General features: G+C 46.2%; 1 protein-coding gene across 1 annotated transcript in view; it reads left to right on the forward strand.

Moving 5' to 3' along the window:
* Positions 1-650: 650 nt before the first annotated feature.
* The window catches only part of LOC311248750 (alpha-actinin-2-like), a gene marked incomplete at both ends in the record, with an annotated part of 25872 nt that continues 6522 nt past the window's right edge, over positions 651-20000 (forward strand). The window contains 4 exons of the mRNA XM_084339580.1: positions 651-755; positions 7070-7217; positions 10930-11080; positions 19440-19548. Of these exons, the coding sequence (XP_084195706.1) occupies positions 651-755; positions 7070-7217; positions 10930-11080; positions 19440-19548 (513 nt within the window). The remainder of the gene's footprint in view (positions 756-7069; positions 7218-10929; positions 11081-19439; positions 19549-20000) is intronic.

Below are 20000 nucleotides of genomic sequence, written 5' to 3' on the forward strand. Positions count from 1 at the left end.
TATATATATATATATATATATATATTTATATATATAATTATTTCATAGTGTCTTTCATATATTTTTCCTAATATGAATGGCTGAAAATATAAATAATATATATATATAATATATATAAATGATAATTGTAAAGGGCTTGAATTAACTTGACTAATAAAACAACAAACCTACAAGCCCTGAGGAGGCTGAAAACCAGCTAGAACTTAGTTGACACGTCTGTGGCTCGTGCCGGATACTTGTCTGGTCAAAAGATAGAATGTCCACAAGGTCCGTTGCAATAATACCCCCAGTGGCTTTATTTTACCACATAATTACCGAATGTAATATAAGTAAACGCTAATACCTTCAAATGAACAAACAAACACAATAAACTACAAACATACGAGGTCAATGAAACGATGACGACATACGGTCAAAAACTGTTCGCTCTCTGCCGGTAACCAAACACACCTGTGGCTCATCAGTCCCATTACCCAGATAAGTCACCTACTGGTGAGCAAAGGGAACTGATGCCATAAACCCAACTTGGCAGGCATGGCTGTATACAGGCAGAAATCAACATAAATACATAAATCCAAACAAATACATCAAATATAACATAGGCACCTTACCATGTAAATTGGCTCTTACGATAATAATACATGCTTCAGGTTCAGGAGAAGTGCCAGCTGGAGATCAGCTTCAACACCCTGCAGACTAAACTGCGCATCAGCAACAGACCTGCCTTCATGCCCTCTGAGGGACGTATGGTGTCTGTGAGTACACACACACACACACACACACACACACACACACACACACACACACACACACACACACACACACACACACACACACACACACACACACACACACACACACACACACACACACACACACACACACACACACACACACACACACACACACACATATACACATTCACACATACACACACATACATACACACACACATACACACACACACACACACATACATACATACATATACACATACACATATACACGTCCACACATACACACACACATACATACACACACACATACACACACACACACACACACACACACACATACACATACACATACATACACATTCACACACACACACACACACACACACACACACATACACACACACACACACACACACACACACATACACATACACATTCACACATACACACACATACATACACATACACATACACACACATACACATACATACACATATACACATTCACACATACACACACATACATACATACTGTGGCAATTCCAGGTGTAGGGGTGGCAGAATAAACAACACACAGACAGGTTGCAGTTCCCAAAATCATACTCTTTATTTTCTTAGTCAAATAATAACGGTTTGCTGTCGGCCGGGCGGCGTCTCCGCTCTGTGGCCTTTTGCCTTGCGCTGCTACGGGGGACTGAGAGGAGGCTCCTCGGCTCCATTAAGTCCCCCCTCTCCAACAGGCGCACCGCGCCGTGATTCGCTAATCAGGTAATCACTCTGATGGGTATTTAGTGACAGGTGCGTCCGGAAGCGGACGCCCAAACATGGGCAGCGCCCAGCCATTGGGTCGCCACATAGCGCCCATCAATCACCAAGCCCAGGGGTGGCTTGGGGTTGCCACAGTACCCCCCCTCCAGCTCCGACCGTCGGGGAAGAGCGTCCGACGCCCAACAGGCATCCTTCCTGGAGAGGGCGTCTGCGTTGCCATGCGCCACCCCTGACCTGTGAATGACAGAAAAGTTAAATGACTGTAACTCCAGAAACCATCGAGTCACCCTGGCATTGGTCCCCTTTGTCTTGGCCATCCAGACTAGGGGGGCGTGATCCGTCACCAGCGTGAAACGCCTCCCCAGCAGATAATAGCGGAGCGTCTCCAGTGCCCACTTAATTGCCAGACCTTCGCGCTCCACCGCAGAATAGTTGCGCTCGTGTGGCAGCAGCTTCCTGCTCACATATAAAATCGGATGTTCCTCACCCTCCAGTTGCTGGGAGAGGACCGCTCCCAGTCCCACCTCTGATGCGTCTGTTTGTACCGTCATCTCCTTGTCGAAGTTCGGGGAGATCAGCACCGGTCCCGAACAGAGGGCAGTCTTGAGGTCCTCGAACGCCGCCTCCGCCTCCGGTGTCCACTTCACCGTGAACGGCCGCCGCGCCTGGGTCAGATCTGTGAGGGGAGCAGCGCGAGCAGCAAAGTTAGGGATAAACCTCCTATAATAGCTCGCTAGCCCATTAAATGTCCTGACCTGCTTCTTGGTTAAAGGGCGAGGCCACTCCCTTATTGCATCAATCTTCCTCTTCTGCGGTTTCACATTGCCCCGGCCTATTGTGAACCCCAGGTACTCTGCCTCTTCTAATCCCAGCCTGCATTTCTTTGGGTTGGCGGTGAGACCCGCCTCCCGGAGGGCCCCCAACACCGCTCTCACCTTTTGGAGGTGGGTGTCCCAATCTGACGAGTGGATGATAATGTCATCGAGATATGCGGCTGCATACTCCCGATTGGGCCGTAGTACTCTGTCCATCAGCCTCTGAAAGGTAGATGGCGCCCCATGCAGGCCAAACGGGAGAACTTTATAATGGAACAGCCCATCTGGGGTGGAGAAAGCCGTCTTCTCCCTTGAGGCGGGGGCCAGAGGGACTTGCCAATAACCCTTCGTTAGGTCTAGTGTCGTGATAAATCTGGCCAGGCCCAGTCTGTCAATGAGCTCATCCACTCTAGGCATGGGATAGGCGTCAAACTTTGAAATTTCATTAAGCTTCCTGAAATCATTACAGAACCTGGTTGTTGAGTCGGGTTTTGGCACTAAAACAATAGGACTGGACCACCCGCTATGAGACTCCTCAATTACTCCCATCTCCAGCATGACCCGCACTTCTCTTCTGACTGCCTCTCTTTTTGCCTCTGGGATACGATAGGGCTTCAGCTTTACCTTGTCTCCCGGGCTGGTAATGATGTGGTGCTGGGCCAATGTGGTGCGGCCCGGCGTGGCCGAGAACACGTCCCGGTTCTGTTGGACCAGCTCCCGAAGCTCCTGCCGTTGGGTCGGGGACAACTGTTCCCCGATGGGAACATCGGCCGCCTCTGCCACCTGCTGCGCAAAAGGGGGAAGAGGGGGGGGCGAGAGCAACACATCCCGGGCATGCCATTTCTTCAACAGGTTAACATGGTATAACTGTCGATGCTTCCTACGGTCGGGCTGGTGGACCTTGTAGTTGACGGGACCCACTTTCTCGATTATGTCGTAGGGTCCCTGCCATTTGGCTAGGAATTTGCACTCTGCTGTCGGTACCAGTACTAGGACTCGGTCCCCCACATTAAACTCCCGTGGCTGTGCGCCCCGGTCATAAATGCGCTTCTGTGCGTCTTGGGCCTGTTGCATGTGTTCTCTCACCACTGGCCAGAGCGCCTTCATCCTGTCTCTCATTACCTGCACATGCTCTATGAGAGACCGGTGGGGCGACGGCTGTTCCTCCCAAATCTCCTTTGCGATGTCCAGGAGACCCCGCGGCTTGCGGGCGTAGAGCAGCTCAAATGGCGAGAAGCCAGTGGAGGCCTGTGGGACCTCACGCACAGAGAACATCAGAAAGGGCAACAACTGATCCCAATTCTTCCCATCCTTCTCCATCACCTTCCTTAGCATGCTTTTCAGGGTCTTGTTAAAGCGCTCGCACAGTCCATCCGTCTGTGGATGGTATATGGAGGTTCGTAGCTGTTCCACTTTCATTAGTTTGCACATTTCTTTCATGACCCGCGACATAAAGCACGAGCCCTGATCCGTGAGAATAGAGTCGGCAATTCCCACCCGACTAAACAAATGAAAGAGCTCCCGTGCCACAATTTTGGCCGTCACCGTGCGTAACGGGATGGCTTCGGGGTAACGGGTAGCATAATCTATGATTACCAGTATATACTGGTGGCCTCGGGACGACTTAACTAGAGGGCCCACTACATCGAGGGCAATTCTTGAGAATGGGGTCTCAATGATGGGCAGCGGGATCAGAGGACTTTTATATTGTACCTTTGGTGCTGCGCGTTGACACTCTGGGCAGCTCCGGCAATAGTCCTCTACCGCTCTCTTCATGCCCGGCCAATGGAAACGCGCCCTTATGCGCTCCATGGTTTTGTCCACGCCCAGGTGCGCTCCGAGGATATGTGAATGCGCCAGCTGGAGTACAGTGGGAATAAAGAACTTCGGTACCAGCAATAGATCCCTAACCTCATCATTCTTTTTTACAACTTGGTACAGCAATTGTCTTTTTATTGCAAAGTGAGGATATGGCAGGTTACTCACCCCCTCCACGGGATTTCCATCTATGGTCTTGATATTCGCCCGGGCCTGCGTTAGGTTTGGGTCTTCCAGCTGGGCCGTTCCGAACTGACCCGCCAGGTCCCTCCCCACCTCGTCCGCCTGGGGGAACTCCGCAAAGGGGTCCTCGTCACTGTTATCCGTCTCGGGGCCCGCTTGGGGCGCTGGCGCGTCGTCACCCACACCTGATGCCGTCTCTGTCTCACTCCCCGGTATATTCAGGGGTTCCGGCGCGTCGTCACCTACATCTGAGGCCGTCTCAGTCTCACTCCCTGTTACGTTCAGAGCACACACCTTCGGCTGACGTAACCCTTTCTTCTTCCTCGGTTTGCCCGTAGAGGGTGGGGTGCGCGGGGAGATGACGGCTGAGCACAGCTGGCGATACAGGGGGCAGTCTCGACCAATCAGCAGCGCTACCGGCAGGTTAGGTATGACGCCGGCTGTCATCGAGCAGACCCCCTTGGTGGTTGTCAGGGTGATCGGCGCTGTAGGATACAACTTTGTGTCCCCGTGCACACAGGACACTGACACTTGCGGAGCCTCTGCGTCGCAGTGTGCCAAATGGGGCTGAACCAGCGTTATGGCACTACCCGAGTCCAGGAGCGCTACGGCATCTTTGTCGTTGACGCGCACGGGTAAAAGTGTCGCCGATGTTTCCTTATGGGCCCAACAGGCTGCGCCATAGTTGCACGTCTTTCCGCGGGGGTCTGAAGCTGCCGCCGATGGCATGGACACATCCCGGCCTGGGCAGTTCCACGAGAGATGCCCGGGCTCGCCGCAGTCGTAGCAGCGTCTTTGGTCCTGGTCGAACAGCGGTCTTCTTCGGGGTAGTTCGGGCTCACCTGCGTTCCCTACCCGGCCCCTTGGGCTGGGCTCGTCGGGACCCCTCCTTGTTCTCGGCCGCTCTGGCTTTTCCCCTCGCCCCCCTTTGAGTAACTCCCGCGTTACCTGGTGGGCCTCCACAATATTCACCAGCTGCTCCACGGAGCGGGGGTCCGCTTGACTCGCCTGCTTCTTCGAGTCATAGGGGAGGGCTCTGACAAAGCGGTCCATAACAATCCGTTCCAGAACCGTGGGCCCTCCGGGGTCAGTCATTAGCCAGGCTCGGCTTGTGCGGACCAGGTCGTGCATCTGGGAGCGCGGGGAGGCCTGTGCGTCATACACCCAGTCATGGAAGCGCTGCGCGCGGGACTGCAGACTATGGCCGTACCGGGACAGAATTTCCTGCTTTAGCCGAGTGTAGTTCCCGGCTTGCTCCGGTGGCAGGTCCTGGTAGGCCTTTTGTGCATTACCCGACAGGAAGGGGGCCAGCAGTCCCCCCCAGTCGTCTTCGGGCCAGCCCTCCCGGCCGGCGGTGCGCTCAAACGCCAGGAGATAGGCTTCTATATCCTCCTGCTCCGTCAGCTTGGGGATGAAGCGCCCGGGGTTAGGCCGCGTCCCGGCGGCCCCTTCCTCCTGCCGGTGAGCGGCCATCCGCTGGAGCTCCGCGTGGATCATCCCCGTCTGTTTCCTCTGTTCTTGCAGGGCCTCTTCGTGCCGGGTCTGTTGTTCCATGCTCGCCTGTACAAGCTGCTGCACCAGCGCGTCCATGCTTTTTCCGTTATTAAATTTATATATATATATTTTTTTTTCTTTTTTAATTTCTTTTATTCTATTCTGATAAAGTCTATTGTTGTTTATTCTGCACCCCTGATTGCCAGTAGACTATGCCCGCATTCTCCACCACTGTGGCAATTCCAGGTGTAGGGGTGGCAGAATAAACAACACACAGACAGGTTGCAGTTCCCAAAATCATACTCTTTATTTTCTTAGTCAAATAATAACGGTTTGCTGTCGGCCGGGCGGCGTCTCCGCTCTGTGGCCTTTTGCCTTGCGCTGCTACGGGGGACTGAGAGGAGGCTCCTCGGCTCCATTAAGTCCCCCCTCTCCAACAGGCGCACCGCGCCGTGATTCGCTAATCAGGTAATCACTCTGATGGGTATTTAGTGACAGGTGCGTCCGGAAGCGGACGCCCAAACATGGGCAGCGCCCAGCCATTGGGTCGCCACATAGCGCCCATCAATCACCAAGCCCAGGGGTGGCTTGGGGTTGCCACAATACATACATACATACATACATACATACATACATACATACATACATACATACATACATACATACATACATACATACATACATACATACATACATACATACATACACACACATACACACACACACACACACACACACACATACACACGCGTACACACATACACACATACACACACACATACACACATACACGCATACATACACACATACATACACATACACACATACACACACACACATACATACACACATATGCACATATACACATACACACACACATACACACACATACACACACAGATATGCATGTACACACATACATACACACACATACATTTGTGTGAAAAATGTGTGCAAGTGCGTGTGTATATGTATAAATGTGTGTGTGTGTGTAATATGTATAAATGTGTGTGTGTGTGTGTGTGTGTGTGTGTGTGTGTGTGTGTGTGTGTGTGTGTGTGTGTGTGTGTGTGTGTGTGTGTGTGTGTGTGTGTGTGTGTGTGTGTGTGTGTGTGTGTGTGTGTGTGTGTGTGTGTGTGTGTGTGTGTGTGTGTGTGTGTGTGTGTGTGTGTGTGTACGTATATGTATAAATGTGTGAGTGTATATATGTGTGTGTATACGTATATATTATATATGTATAAATATGTGTGTTAGGACATCACCAGTGCCTGGCAGGGCTTGGAGCAGGCTGAGAAGGGATACGAGGAGTGGCTACTGACAGAGATCAAGCGACTGGAGAGAGTTGAACATCTGGCTGAGAAGTTTAAACAGAAAGCTGCTACACATGAAGACTGGGCCGTAGGTGAGAGATACATATATATAAATATATAAATATACATATAAATATACATATACATATATACACATGAAGTCCGGGAAAGCCAAAGGAGGGGGGGAGGGGTATGCTTCCTCACAAACAACGGATGGTGCAGCCCCGAGACGGTGAAAATCCTCTCCCGCTCCTGCTCGCCAGACTTAGAACATTTGACCATTCTGTGTCGTCCGTTCTATCTCCCCCGAGAGTTCACAACAGTCATCGTCACCGTAGTTTACATCCCACCGCAAGCAGATACCGCCAAAGCACTGTCGGACCGCCAGGACTCATTGAACCAACACCAAATCAAATATCCAGACGCGGCCATGGTGGTGGTTGGCGACTTCAATAAAGCGAACCTAAAAAAAGGTTGTGTCAAACTTTTATCAGCACATCAAATGTACCACCAGGGGAGGGAACACTTTGGATCACTGCTATACCCCTTACAAGCAGGGTTACAAGGCGATTCCAGCCTCTCCGTTCGGTAAAAGTGATCACGGCGCCATTTTCCTCATGCCCGGATATAAACAGAGAGCCTGAGAGGCTGTAGTGTCGCGAGAGGTGACACGGTGGTCCGAGCAGTCAGAGGCCATGTTACAGGACGCACTGGATGACGTCGACTGGGACATGCTCCGGTCGAGTTCCAGTGACGTCAGTGAATACACGGATGTTGTTCATAGCAACGTTAGCTAACAGCATCGTCCCCGAGAAGAAGGTTCAGGTTTTCCCAAACCAGAAACCGTGGGTTTACAACTTAATCTGTGTTACCGCTGCTTACAACTCGGGCCATGCATCTGGAAATTTGGACGAGTATAAGGCAACAGCTTACAGGTTGCGCAAAGAAGTGATAGCTGCAAAAAATAGATATGCGAACAAGATGGAGGCACAGATGGCCCAAAATGATACAGGAGGCTTATGGCGGGGACTACGAATGATAACTGACTATAAGGTCAGCCCCTCCTCAATCGGGAGTGTTGATGCCTCCCTTGCGAACGATCTTAACTCCTTTTACGCGAGATTTGGGGGCGAACAGTGGTGACGTTAGCTCACCGGCTAACGGCGTCACTGGCGCGCCGGTTGTCGCGGAGGGGAGGGGGTCCTCCGTGGGGGAGGAGCACACTCTCCAATTGACGGAACACAGCGTGAGGAGAGCGTTCTTGGGGGTGAACACTGGGAAAGCTGCAGGCCCAGATGGGATAACAGGACGAATACTTAAGTCCTGTGCCAATCAGCTGGCCCCAGTGTTCACTACTATATTCAACTGATCCCTGGCCGAGTCCATGGTTCCTGCCTGCTTCAAGGTGTCCACTATAATCCCAGTGGCAAAAAACTCCTCCCCAGCGGGCCTAAATTAATACAGACCGGTTGCACTCACCTCTGTGGTCATGAAATGCTTTGAGAGGCTGGTCAAGGATTACATCTGTGCCTCCCTCCCCAGTAACATGGACCCATTGCAGTTTGCATACAGGACAAACAGGTCCACTGACGATGCAGTCTCCCAGGTACTGCACAACACCCTTTCTCACCTTGACAGTCAGAAGGGGGGATAAGTGAGATTGATGTTCATTGACTATAGTTCAGCTTTCAACACCATAGTCCCCACCAGACTGGTTGACAAGCTGATTGATCTGGGTCTGAACCCTGCCCTGAGCGCCTGGATCCTGAACTTTCTGACCGACAGGCCCCAGGCGGTCAGGGTGGGTGGACACACCTCCAACTCAATCACCCTGAGTTGGAGGTCCCCCCCCAGGTCCCCCCAGGGCTGTGTTCTCAGCCCCCTGCTGTACTCACTGTACACACATGACTGTGTGGCCAGGTTCAGCTCCAACTCCATAGTGAAGTTTGTGGACGACACAGTGGTGGTGGGGCTGATCTCTAACAATGACGAGAAGGCCTATCGGGAGGAGGTTGATACATTCTGGCACGTTGGTGCCAGGATAACAGCCTACTCCTGAACATTGGTAAAACCAAGGAGCTGATCGTGGATTTTAGGAGAATACAGCAGGGGACACACAAGCCACTGTGGATAAATGGGGCTATCGTAGACGGGGTGAGCAGTTTTAAGTACCTGGGAGTCCACATCACAGAGGACCTGACATGGTCTACTCACACTGTGGTAAAAAATGCGAAACAGCGCCTCTACCACCTGAGACAATTAAGCAAGTTCAGAGTATCGGGGAAGATACTCCACTCCTTCTATTCCGGGGCTGTAGAGAGCATTCTGACTGGGAACATCACTGCCTGGTTTGGAAACAGCACGGCCCAGGATAGGAAGGCCCTACAGAGAGTGGTGCACTCAGCAGAATGGACTACGGGTATTGCACTACCACCCCTGCAGGATTTATACAATAGGAGGTGCAAATCCAGAGCCTGTAGAATAATAACAGCCTGTTCAAGCTGCTGCGGTCAGGCAAGCGCCTCCGTATACACGCAGCAAGAACAGAGAGACTAAGGCTCAGCTTCTTCCCTCAGGCCATCAGAACAATGAACACTGATCTCTCCACACACAAGCACACATGAACACACACATACACACACACACACACACACACACACACACACACACACACACACACACACACACACACACACACACACACACACACACACACACACACAACACAACATTCTGCACTCGCACACACACAAACGCACCATAGGTCACTTTAAACACACAAGAAAAGGACACTTTAAAGGAAGTAAAAAAGACACTTTAAGAAAAGAACTTGTTGTGATTGTTGAATAGTATAGTTAGTATTGTAACAGCAAGTATAGCATAGGGACATAGAAGAAAAGGTGCACATTGTATAGGAGTGTACATAGGACCCAGTGCCTTTAAGTGATTTTTTACCATGTCTATTCTAGTTATCTTATTATTATTACTACTATTATTATTGTTTTATTGCACAATCGTAGCGGGCATGGCCAACTGCATTTCACTGTATGCCCTGGTATGTATGTGATGAATAAACTCTTGAATCTTGAATCTTGAGACTGGGCCGTAGGTGAGAGATACATATATATAAATAATTAAATATACATATAAAATATATATACATATACACATGAAGACTGGGCCGTAGGTGAGAGATATATTCATATAAATATACATACACATGCGGACTGGGCCATAGGTGAGAGATACATATACATATTGCACATATACTGTATAAACACATGAAGACTGGGCTGTGGGTGAGAGATACACACATACACACACACATATATATATATATATATATATATATATATATATACAGACATGCACACTATATATACATACACACATACACTATCAATACACTATTGATTTGATGCAGAAGGGTGGTTGAAGGACATTTTTAATAGGGTATACTGCGATGATAGATACTGTAAATCAGTAAGCAGGACTGGAGCTTTTTCAAGGTACCTATTAGTGTCTAAGGCTGAGACGATATGCCATTTGGAAGAATCGATAAATCGGGACACAATTATCGATAAATATCAATTTAAAAAAAGTAGTGACACTACTTATCTATTTCACGCAGTTATCGATAATTATCGATACATCGATACGTGGTCTCAGCCTTAATGGTGTGTTTGTTTTTCCCCAAGGGGATCAATAAAGGAATATCTTATCTTATCTTATCTTATCTTATCTTATCTTATCTCATCTTATCTCATCTTATCTCATCTTATCTCATCTTTTCTTGTGCTCCAGGTAAAGACCATGTCCTGATGATGAAGGACTTTGAGTCTGGGTCGCTGACGGAGGTCAGAGCTCTGCTCAGGAGACACGAGGCCTTCGAGAGCGACCTGGCCGCGCACCAGGACAGAGTGGAACAAATAGCCGCGATCGCACAGGAGCTCAAGTAAGGAGAAGGAACGAGGAGAGAGAGAAGGAGAGATACGACACTGTTGACTGCAGTATTGTCAACACACTCATCACAGGACACTTTTAACTGGGTATAATATTTACATCTCGTTTTACAAGACGGAAATGTATACTACGAGAAAGTACCCTGCATGCCTCCCCCCCCCCCCCCTTGAGCCCCTGCCCCCCAAATTGTCTGTGCATGCCCTTGGTTGTGATCAAGGAGGTGGAAGAGGTGATGGTGGGAAGAGGTTGCCTTGTTTTAGTTGGCTATATACACCACCTAGTGGTCAAATATTGTCGGTACAAAACAGAAGAGGAGAGCAACAGGGAGGGACACATGTTAGCTAAGATAACAAGATAAGATAAGATAAGATAAGGTGATCCTTTATTAATCCCCTTGGGGAAATTTGGGTGTCAAAGCAGCATGGTGTGGGGGGGGGGGGTACAGAGCTTCACATTCCTATACAGTATAGGAATATACACTATAGATACAATATTAAATATAAATACAAATACAATACAATACAATATAATATAAAAAAGTACAAATACAAGATAGTCCAGTGATATGAGTCTCTAGTTCTCAAGTCCCGAGTTCTGACAATGGTAGTTCTGGCAGCAGAGCCGGCCGTCTGAGCCCTTTGTTGTCAGCTTTGCTCTGCGATGCTGTTGTCATTATATTCAACTGTTTAAGTGGTTCTGGTTCAAACATAATGAGATCATGTTTCTGAATTTGAACCGTGAGAACTGAATTTGAATTGTGAAGAATATACAAATATAATTACATTTGAAACCAGTAGATTCAAATTCAAATTGAGCAATAAAAATTCAAGTTAAAGCAATTTAAATGAAATGTCTGGTGGCACTAATATCAGCCCATAGTAATGCTTTCTGACATTTTAAGCAGCTTCTCGCCAATCAGGGAGGTTGTCAGGAAAAGACCCTTACGTCATTGGTCACCGCAGCTGTCACTCACACTCGTGTGGGAGGGTAGAGCGGTGAAACATGGCGGATGAAAACAATGTAGAAGGGCATCAATAAAGTCTGAAATCTGATTATTTTCTCTTTTTCCACTTTTTCTCCTTATTTTTTCTATTTTTCTCCCATCCCAATTTCGCCTCACCAATTCCCCCTTCAATTCTCCCCTCCCCTGTCTCGAACGTTGCTAGACTATGCCTCCCACTGGTCGGCTGCAGTGAGGACCAAGCCTTGCATCACGTGTCCCCTCCGGTACACGAGGAGGCAGCTGTCGCATATTTTCACCTGTACAGCGCGATCTCTCAGTGGCGAGGAGTAACGCGTGGGAGGCTCACGCTGCCCCCGTTACTTCCTGATTCTGCTGTACAGGCGCACCAACCGACCTGTAGGAGTCGCTGTCCACAACGTCCAATCCCCACCCACCAGCTTTCCCACCCCTAACACTGCCAATTGTGTTAGTATGAACGACCAGCCAAGCTGGTAGCAACGCCGAGAGCTGGGCTCGAACCCAGCATCTCCTGCGTTAGTGGCGAGCGCCTTGCCCACTGCGCCACTTAGCCGCACCAAATCTGATTATTTTTTAAATATATTCTCAGACATGAAAGATTCAGTGTTAAAAAGGACCCTTTAACCACTATCGCGGATCATCTGCCCTCTTGCAAAATAACTACAGCAGCTTTAATCAATTCACCTGGATGGGGAAAAGTAAAGTCTTTGAGTTGGTAATAAAGTAATGAAGTTAATGAAGCTGGTAATGAAGTTTTAACTGAGTTTTGAAGAGAAAATCATAGATTTGAGGCCATCTGTGGTTTACATTGCTTTGGCCCCGACTTTGATGGTTGACATTATGACAGTAATAAATTAATAATATTAATAATTCATTACATTTATATAGCGTTTTTCTCAGACTCAAAGTGCTTTACTTTTGTGGGGCGGTGTGGCTCAGGGGTAGAGCGGGTCGTCCAATGATCTAAGGGTTGGTGGTTTGAATCCCGCTCAAGCCCATGTCCATCGCACTGCCGTTGTGTCCTTGGGCAAGACACTTAACCTACTTGCCTCGTATGAATGTGTATGTATGTGAATGAATGTTGGTGGTGGTCGGAGGGGCCGTAGGCGATGATTATTCGCCACGCTTCCGTGAGTCTGCCTCAGGGCAGCTCTGGCTGCAATTGTAGCTTACCACCACCGGTATGACTGTGTATGAACAAATAATGGACTCTGTAAGCGCTCTGGGGTCACTGGGGTGTCATGAAGAGCGCTATATACATCCAATCCATTATTATTATTATTATTACAACATAGGGTACCCATGGTGATTTTACTGGGACGTGGGTACTTGTTCTGATTCGGAGCTGTAAGCACTTAATTTAATTAAAATGTAATAAAAGATTCCACAAGCCCACAAAGTCAGTCACTGTTACGGTGAGTGGCAAGGTCCCAGTAGTAGAGGAATAAAGGAGGCAGAGAGTGATTGCTCGTCTATCAGTGGTTCCTTTTAATGTTGGAACAATACACCTGAGCAACAGAGAATAGGCAATGACGCCGAGCGTCTACTGAAATAGCATAAAGTATTGAACAACTAATCAAGACAATCTGGAGCAGGAACGTCCGAGTCCACGGGCACCGCCGTGTACCGAGCTGGAGGTAGTGTGAAGAACCGACGATAAAACACAGGGAAGACAGGGGTTACATAGGTACACATTCCAGACATTCCACACGCACCACAGTGACAACGAATCAGAGAACACAGACAATTAGTGACAGGGGAGACAAGTGACAGGTGTCAGAATGGTGTACGGTTCTCAGGCAGCAGCCAGAGAACCCAGAGTGTTACAGGTCACCAATTAATTGTCAATGAACCAACTCCAAAAAGCATCAATTGATGACAAAACAAATTCAAGTCTTGATGCTCAGAGTTTTTGTTTACTATTTGTTTACCGTTGTCTATAGATACTGACTTAACAAGTCCAATGTGGGCGGTCAGGTGGCGTATCAGAGATTGTGCTCGTCACCAATGCAAGAGGCTGCGGTCTCGACTCCCGGAGAGTCAGCATTGCCTTGGCTTGGGCTGATCGCTATACTAACTCGTTTGGCTGAGTTAGGGGGAGGGAAGCCGTGGGTGGGTCCTGGGCGTTGTGCACAGCGACCCCTACAGTTCGGTCGGGGCGCCTGCACAGCGAGGGTAGGATCTGGAGAAAGGTAGTGTGACCTTCCACACGTTACACTCTCCCGGTGAGAATCTGCGCTGCCAGGCTGGCTGCCGGCTGGCTGCACATGTGTCAGAGGAAAGCATGTGACAGTCTCCGGCCTCTCGGACCAACAGTAGGGGGGGGGGGGGGGGCGCAACAACCAGGAAGGGGGTTGGGAATTGGCATAACGACTAACAGTGGGATGGGAGAAAAATCTGAAAAAATGAGGGGGGAAAAAGATAATAATAAAAAAAAAATCCAATGTGATTGGAATAGCACAATGTAGGTTCTGTTTTATGGTGGATTTCCTCTTTTAATATTGTTTCAAAACTGACAGAAAGTCCTGCTCTACCTGCTTGCAGGGGTGTAGCTCCAGATTCTGGGCCCCATGAAAGAATGTATTTGTAGGCCCCCAGTGAATGCGAGCGCGCGTAAGCGTGCGAGCTGAGATTTTTTTGGCAATTTTTTTATTGATGAAAACGCATAATATGGTTTTTACCTATACATTCGGATCAGCAGTTCAGCACCTGCACTGCTGGTGGGTGAGCCTAGTAAAGAATGTCGCATTGCGTTCATCTTCAATGAATGGACCAATGCAATAGTCTACCAAAGCCCCCCCTCTCTCTCTATATATCTCACACACACACACACACACACACACACACACACACACACACACACACACACACACACACACACACACACACACACACACACACACACACACACACACACACACACACACTTCAGAAACAAACATAGTATCAATGAGAGCATCAATAATACACCTGAGTGATGTCTAGTAAAAAATTTTTTTTTTTTTTTTTTTTGGCCCCCCCCCCCAGTGCTGGGCCCTTGGAATCATCCTAAGCTACCCCCCCCCCCCCCAGCTACGCCCCTGCCTGCTTGTATTTTCAGAAGTTCTTGCCAAGTGGACTACATGTCATGGGGTGACCTGGGGCAGTGTCATGCACTCGTATCTCTGTCATAGTTTACAGCCAAGTATCTTATCTGGTGTTACATAGGTGAGAAGGAGAGAGAGACAGTAGGATCACATCATGCCATGAGGTGAAAGGTCACTGTTGAGTTTACAGCCTTCCTGCTGACTTGTCGTACAGAACTTGTAAGTCGCTTTGGATAAAAGCGTTCAGCTACTGTAAATTACTAAATGTAAATGTGAAATGTAAGACAAACGCGGGGTGCTACGTTGGTAGGAGAGTGCATAAACTTCTACACTACCTAACCCTAACCATACTGTAACTGTTCAAACTTTATACGTATACAAACTTTAAATATAACCACTAATATTACCCTTATTAAAATAAACATAACCACTATAATCAAACCTTCAAATTAACCATAACCCTGAATTCAACCATGCCCTGGGTCAGTGCGCAGGGGTGTAAAAAGTACCCAGAAAGTATGGGTACCGTCTCAAAATCGTACTCAAGTAAAAGTCGGAGTATCTGGCTAAAAACACACTTGAGTATAAGTAAAAAAAGTGTCTACTTTTAAATGTAAAAAAAAAGTAAAAGTAAAAAAAATATTTTTCTGATAGCAGGTGTTTAATCAAAGATCCCTGCTTTCTAGTCTTGCACAAGGACCAATCAGCATGGGTATGGGCGGGTTAATTTTCCATTGATGGGGATTTGATTGGCTGTTTTTAAATACAGTGCGGCCGCAGGATTAATAACGTAAATGTTAGTTCGGCCAGAGAAACAAATATACTAATTAAAATGGTTGGACCTGCGATATTTGTACTTTTTACTTTGTAGGTCTGCGTTTTAAATGTAAGGAGTAAAAAGTATGTTTTTTTCTCTACAATATAATTGAGTAAAAGTACAAGTATACAAACCTAATAATACTAGAGTAAAGTACAAATCCCCAAAAACAGTACTTAAGTATTGTAACGAAGTACAATTACTCAAGTACTTTACATCCCTGAACCGTTTACACTGACACTGACACCCATCCTGTAGTGGACCAACGTGTGTGTTTTTCACGCATGGGCGTGATGTCTGGTTGACGCATGTGTTTATGATATGTATGTGTGTGAATGTGTGTGTGAGTGTGTGTGTGTGTTTGTCATATATATACAGTATTATTAATAAACTATTATTGTTAATTTATAACCACACTAAATAGATAATAATAGAAATAAGAGATTTACTACAGATCAGTAATAATAATCATAATAATAACTAGTTCTACTACAGATCAATAATAATAATAGTTTAACTACAGATCAATAATAATAATTATAATAATAACAATTATAATTATAATTGTATTATAATAACAATATACAAGATACTTGTGCCCTAATGATATAGTATAGTACAATAGTTTAACTACAGATTAATAATAATTATTATAATAATAACAATTATAATTATAATTGTATTATAATAACAATATACAAGATACTTGTGCCCTAATGATATAGTATAGTACAATAGTTGAACTACAGATCAGCAATAATAATAATAGTTTTACTATAGATCAGTGGCCTTGGTATGTTGGCATGATGATGTCATGATTTATGTCATACTGACCTGTGGACTTTGGGATTTTCAACAAGAGTATGGAGGCCAGTCTGACTGATCTAACACACATTACAACACATTACAACACACAGATTCAGATTCAGATTACTTTATTCACCATATTGTATATACAAATGGAACATGATTCGACATTACAGTGCATGATCTTTTTTTACAAATAAGAATAACATAATAAATAAATTGTTATAAAGTGCAAAACAGAACAGAACAGTGAGACAACGATAAGACAATAAAGTGCAGTGGTTGGGGACATGTATACACTACTACACACTACAACCGGGTTCAGAGCCAATCATAGCACATTATCAGCCATCTCTTTAGTTACTAATGACATAATATCAGCTTTAGACAAGAAGGAACACTGTGCTGCCCTCTTTATTGATCTGTCAAAAGCTTTTGATACAGTTGACCACCAATCTACTTAAAAAGATTAGCTACTATTGGTTTGGATAGAAATGCATGTGATTGGTTCCAAGATTATTCTGCCCAATCAAACTTTTTTATCAATAACTAAAGGTGTGCCACACCGTTCAATTCTAGGTCCTGTCCTCACTATTTATATTAATGATATTTGAAGCTCTTATTAAACTTAAATTGGTTCAGGGCTGCTGGGTGGCGCAGCGGACAAGGCGCTTGTCACCAACGCAAGTGACACTGGTATCGAATCCAGCTGTCAGCGTTGCTTCCGTCTTGGCCGGCCGTCGTGGGTGGGTCTGGGTCGTTGTAAACAGCGACTCCTACAGTTCGGTCGGGGCGCCTGCACAGCAAGGGAAGGATCTAAGAGAGGTAGTGTGACCTTCCACACGTTACACTCCCCCAGTGAGAGTCCGCGCTGCCAGGTGAAAAGAAGTGGTGGGCTGGGTACACATGTGTCGGAGGAAGCATGTGATAGTCTCCGCCCTCCCAGACCGACGGTAGGGGGTAGAGTGCGCAACGGCCAGGAAGGGGATTGGGAATTGGCATAACGACTAACATTGGGAGGGGAGAAAAACGGGAAAGGAAGCTGGAAAAAGATAATAAAAAAAACTTTAATTGGTTCTTAATGCTAGTTAAACTAAATGTATGCTGTTTTCTAGAGCCAGAAACATTGAATATGATGGTTTACACATATCTACCGTAAGTGGTTCTAGCATTGAGAGAGTCACTGATTATATAATATCTTGTTGTGTGGTTCGATGAGAAATGTACATTTAAATCCCATGTGGACAACCTTGTCTCCAAGTTGCGACAGAAAATTGGCTTCCTATACAGAAATTGAACCAGCTTTCCTTTGATTAGTAGGAAGAGAGTTGTCTCTCTTCTTATCAGTCCTGGACTATGGTGACATAATTTATAGGCATACTGCGGCCTCAACCCTTAAATCCCTGTTCTGTCTGTCACTCTGCCCTCAGATTCATCACTAATGATAGATACGACACTCATCACTGTGTCCTTTATGAGAAAATTGGTTGTTCCTCACTGATGGAGAGGTGCAACAAACAATGGTATTTGTTCATGTTTAACCCTTTCACTGCCGCACTACCAAAATGGTTAACCCTTTCACTGCGTCAATACACAGAAGGTTAACCCTTTCTCTGTCGTGTGGCAGTGAAAGGGTTAAGGGCCTTATTGGTAAGCTACCTCCTTGTACTACATCATTATTGGTAAGCTACCTCCTTATACTGCATCATTATTGGTAAGCTACCTCCTTATACTACATCATTATTGGTAAGCTATCTCCTTATACTACATCATTATTGGTAAGCTACCTCCTTATACTACTTATACTACATCATTATTGGTAAGCTACCTCCTTATGCTACATCATTATTGGTAAGCTACTTCCTTATACTACATCATTATTGGTAAGCTACCTCCTTATACTACATCATTATTGGTAAGCTACCTCCTTATACTACATCATTATTGGTAAGCTACCTCCTTATACTACATAATTATTGGTAAGCTACCTCCTTATACTACATCATTATTGGAATGGAATTCTGGTACCTATGGAACCCATTCTAGTGACTGGCTGGTCCTTAAGATCCCCTGAGTTTGCTTGGAACAGGGTAAATCTGCATTTTGCTATGATGCCCCTCTAGCTCATGGAATGAACTCCAACAGTCCTCTTAGCCTGCGACAGCCCATATGTGGGACGTTTTTCAGACCTATGTTACTCTATTACGTTAGCACTAAAAGTGAAAAAAATATCTGGAATTTCTGGAATCAGAATCATCTTTCAAAAGAGACCAGGCTCATGCATGTGCTATAAGTATAAAGTATGTTGGCTTGGTTTGCAAAATAAAGTATGCAGTCCTCAAGTTGAAGTTCAAAAATTTCCACTTTTCTGCCCGCTTGATATTAAAGCTTGAGATTCTCCCCTCTGTTGCAGTTTAAAACCTTGATCTCCATTGTCAATCAAGTTGTACGTGTTTTAATGAATTGTTATCCTTATTTAGTTCTGTGTCATCATCACCCCTTCTCTTCTCTTCTTTTCTAACTTTTCTCTTCTAACCTCTTCTCTTCTTTTCTGACCTCTTCTCTTCTAACCTCTTCTCTTCTTTTCTAACCTCTTCTCTTCTAACCTCTCCTCTCTTCTCCTCTCCTCTATCCCTCTCCTCTCTCTCTCCTCCCCCAGTGAGTTGGACTACCACGCCTCTGCCTCCATTAACGAGCGTTGTCAGGCCATCTGTGACCAGTGGGACCAGCTAGGAACCCTGACCCAGAAGAGAAGAGAGAACCTGGAGGTAACCATAGAATATACAAATACTGACCGTAGAATAATAACATAACGACCATAGAATATCAAAATACTGACCGTAGAATATTAATAACATAACGACTGTGAATATCAAAATACCATACAATACAGAGAAGCTTCTGGAGACAGTGGACGAGCTGTTTCTGGACTAGACTAGACTAGACTAAACTAAACTAAACTAGACTAGACTAAACTAGACTAGACTAAAATAGACTAGACTAGACTTTATAGACTAGACTAGACTAGACTAGACTAAACTAGACTAGACTAAACTAAACTAGACTAGACTTTATAGACTAGACTAAACTAGACTAGACTAAACCAGACTAGACTAGACAAGACTTTATAGACTAAACTAGACTAAACTAGACAAGACTTTATAGACTAAACTAGACTAGACTAAACCAGACTAGACTAGACAAGACTATACTTTATAGA

Source organism: Notolepis coatsorum (genome assembly GCF_963971535.1).
Source record: "Notolepis coatsorum genome assembly, contig: SCAFFOLD_2357, whole genome shotgun sequence".
NCBI lineage: Eukaryota > Metazoa > Chordata > Actinopteri > Aulopiformes > Paralepididae > Notolepis > Notolepis coatsorum.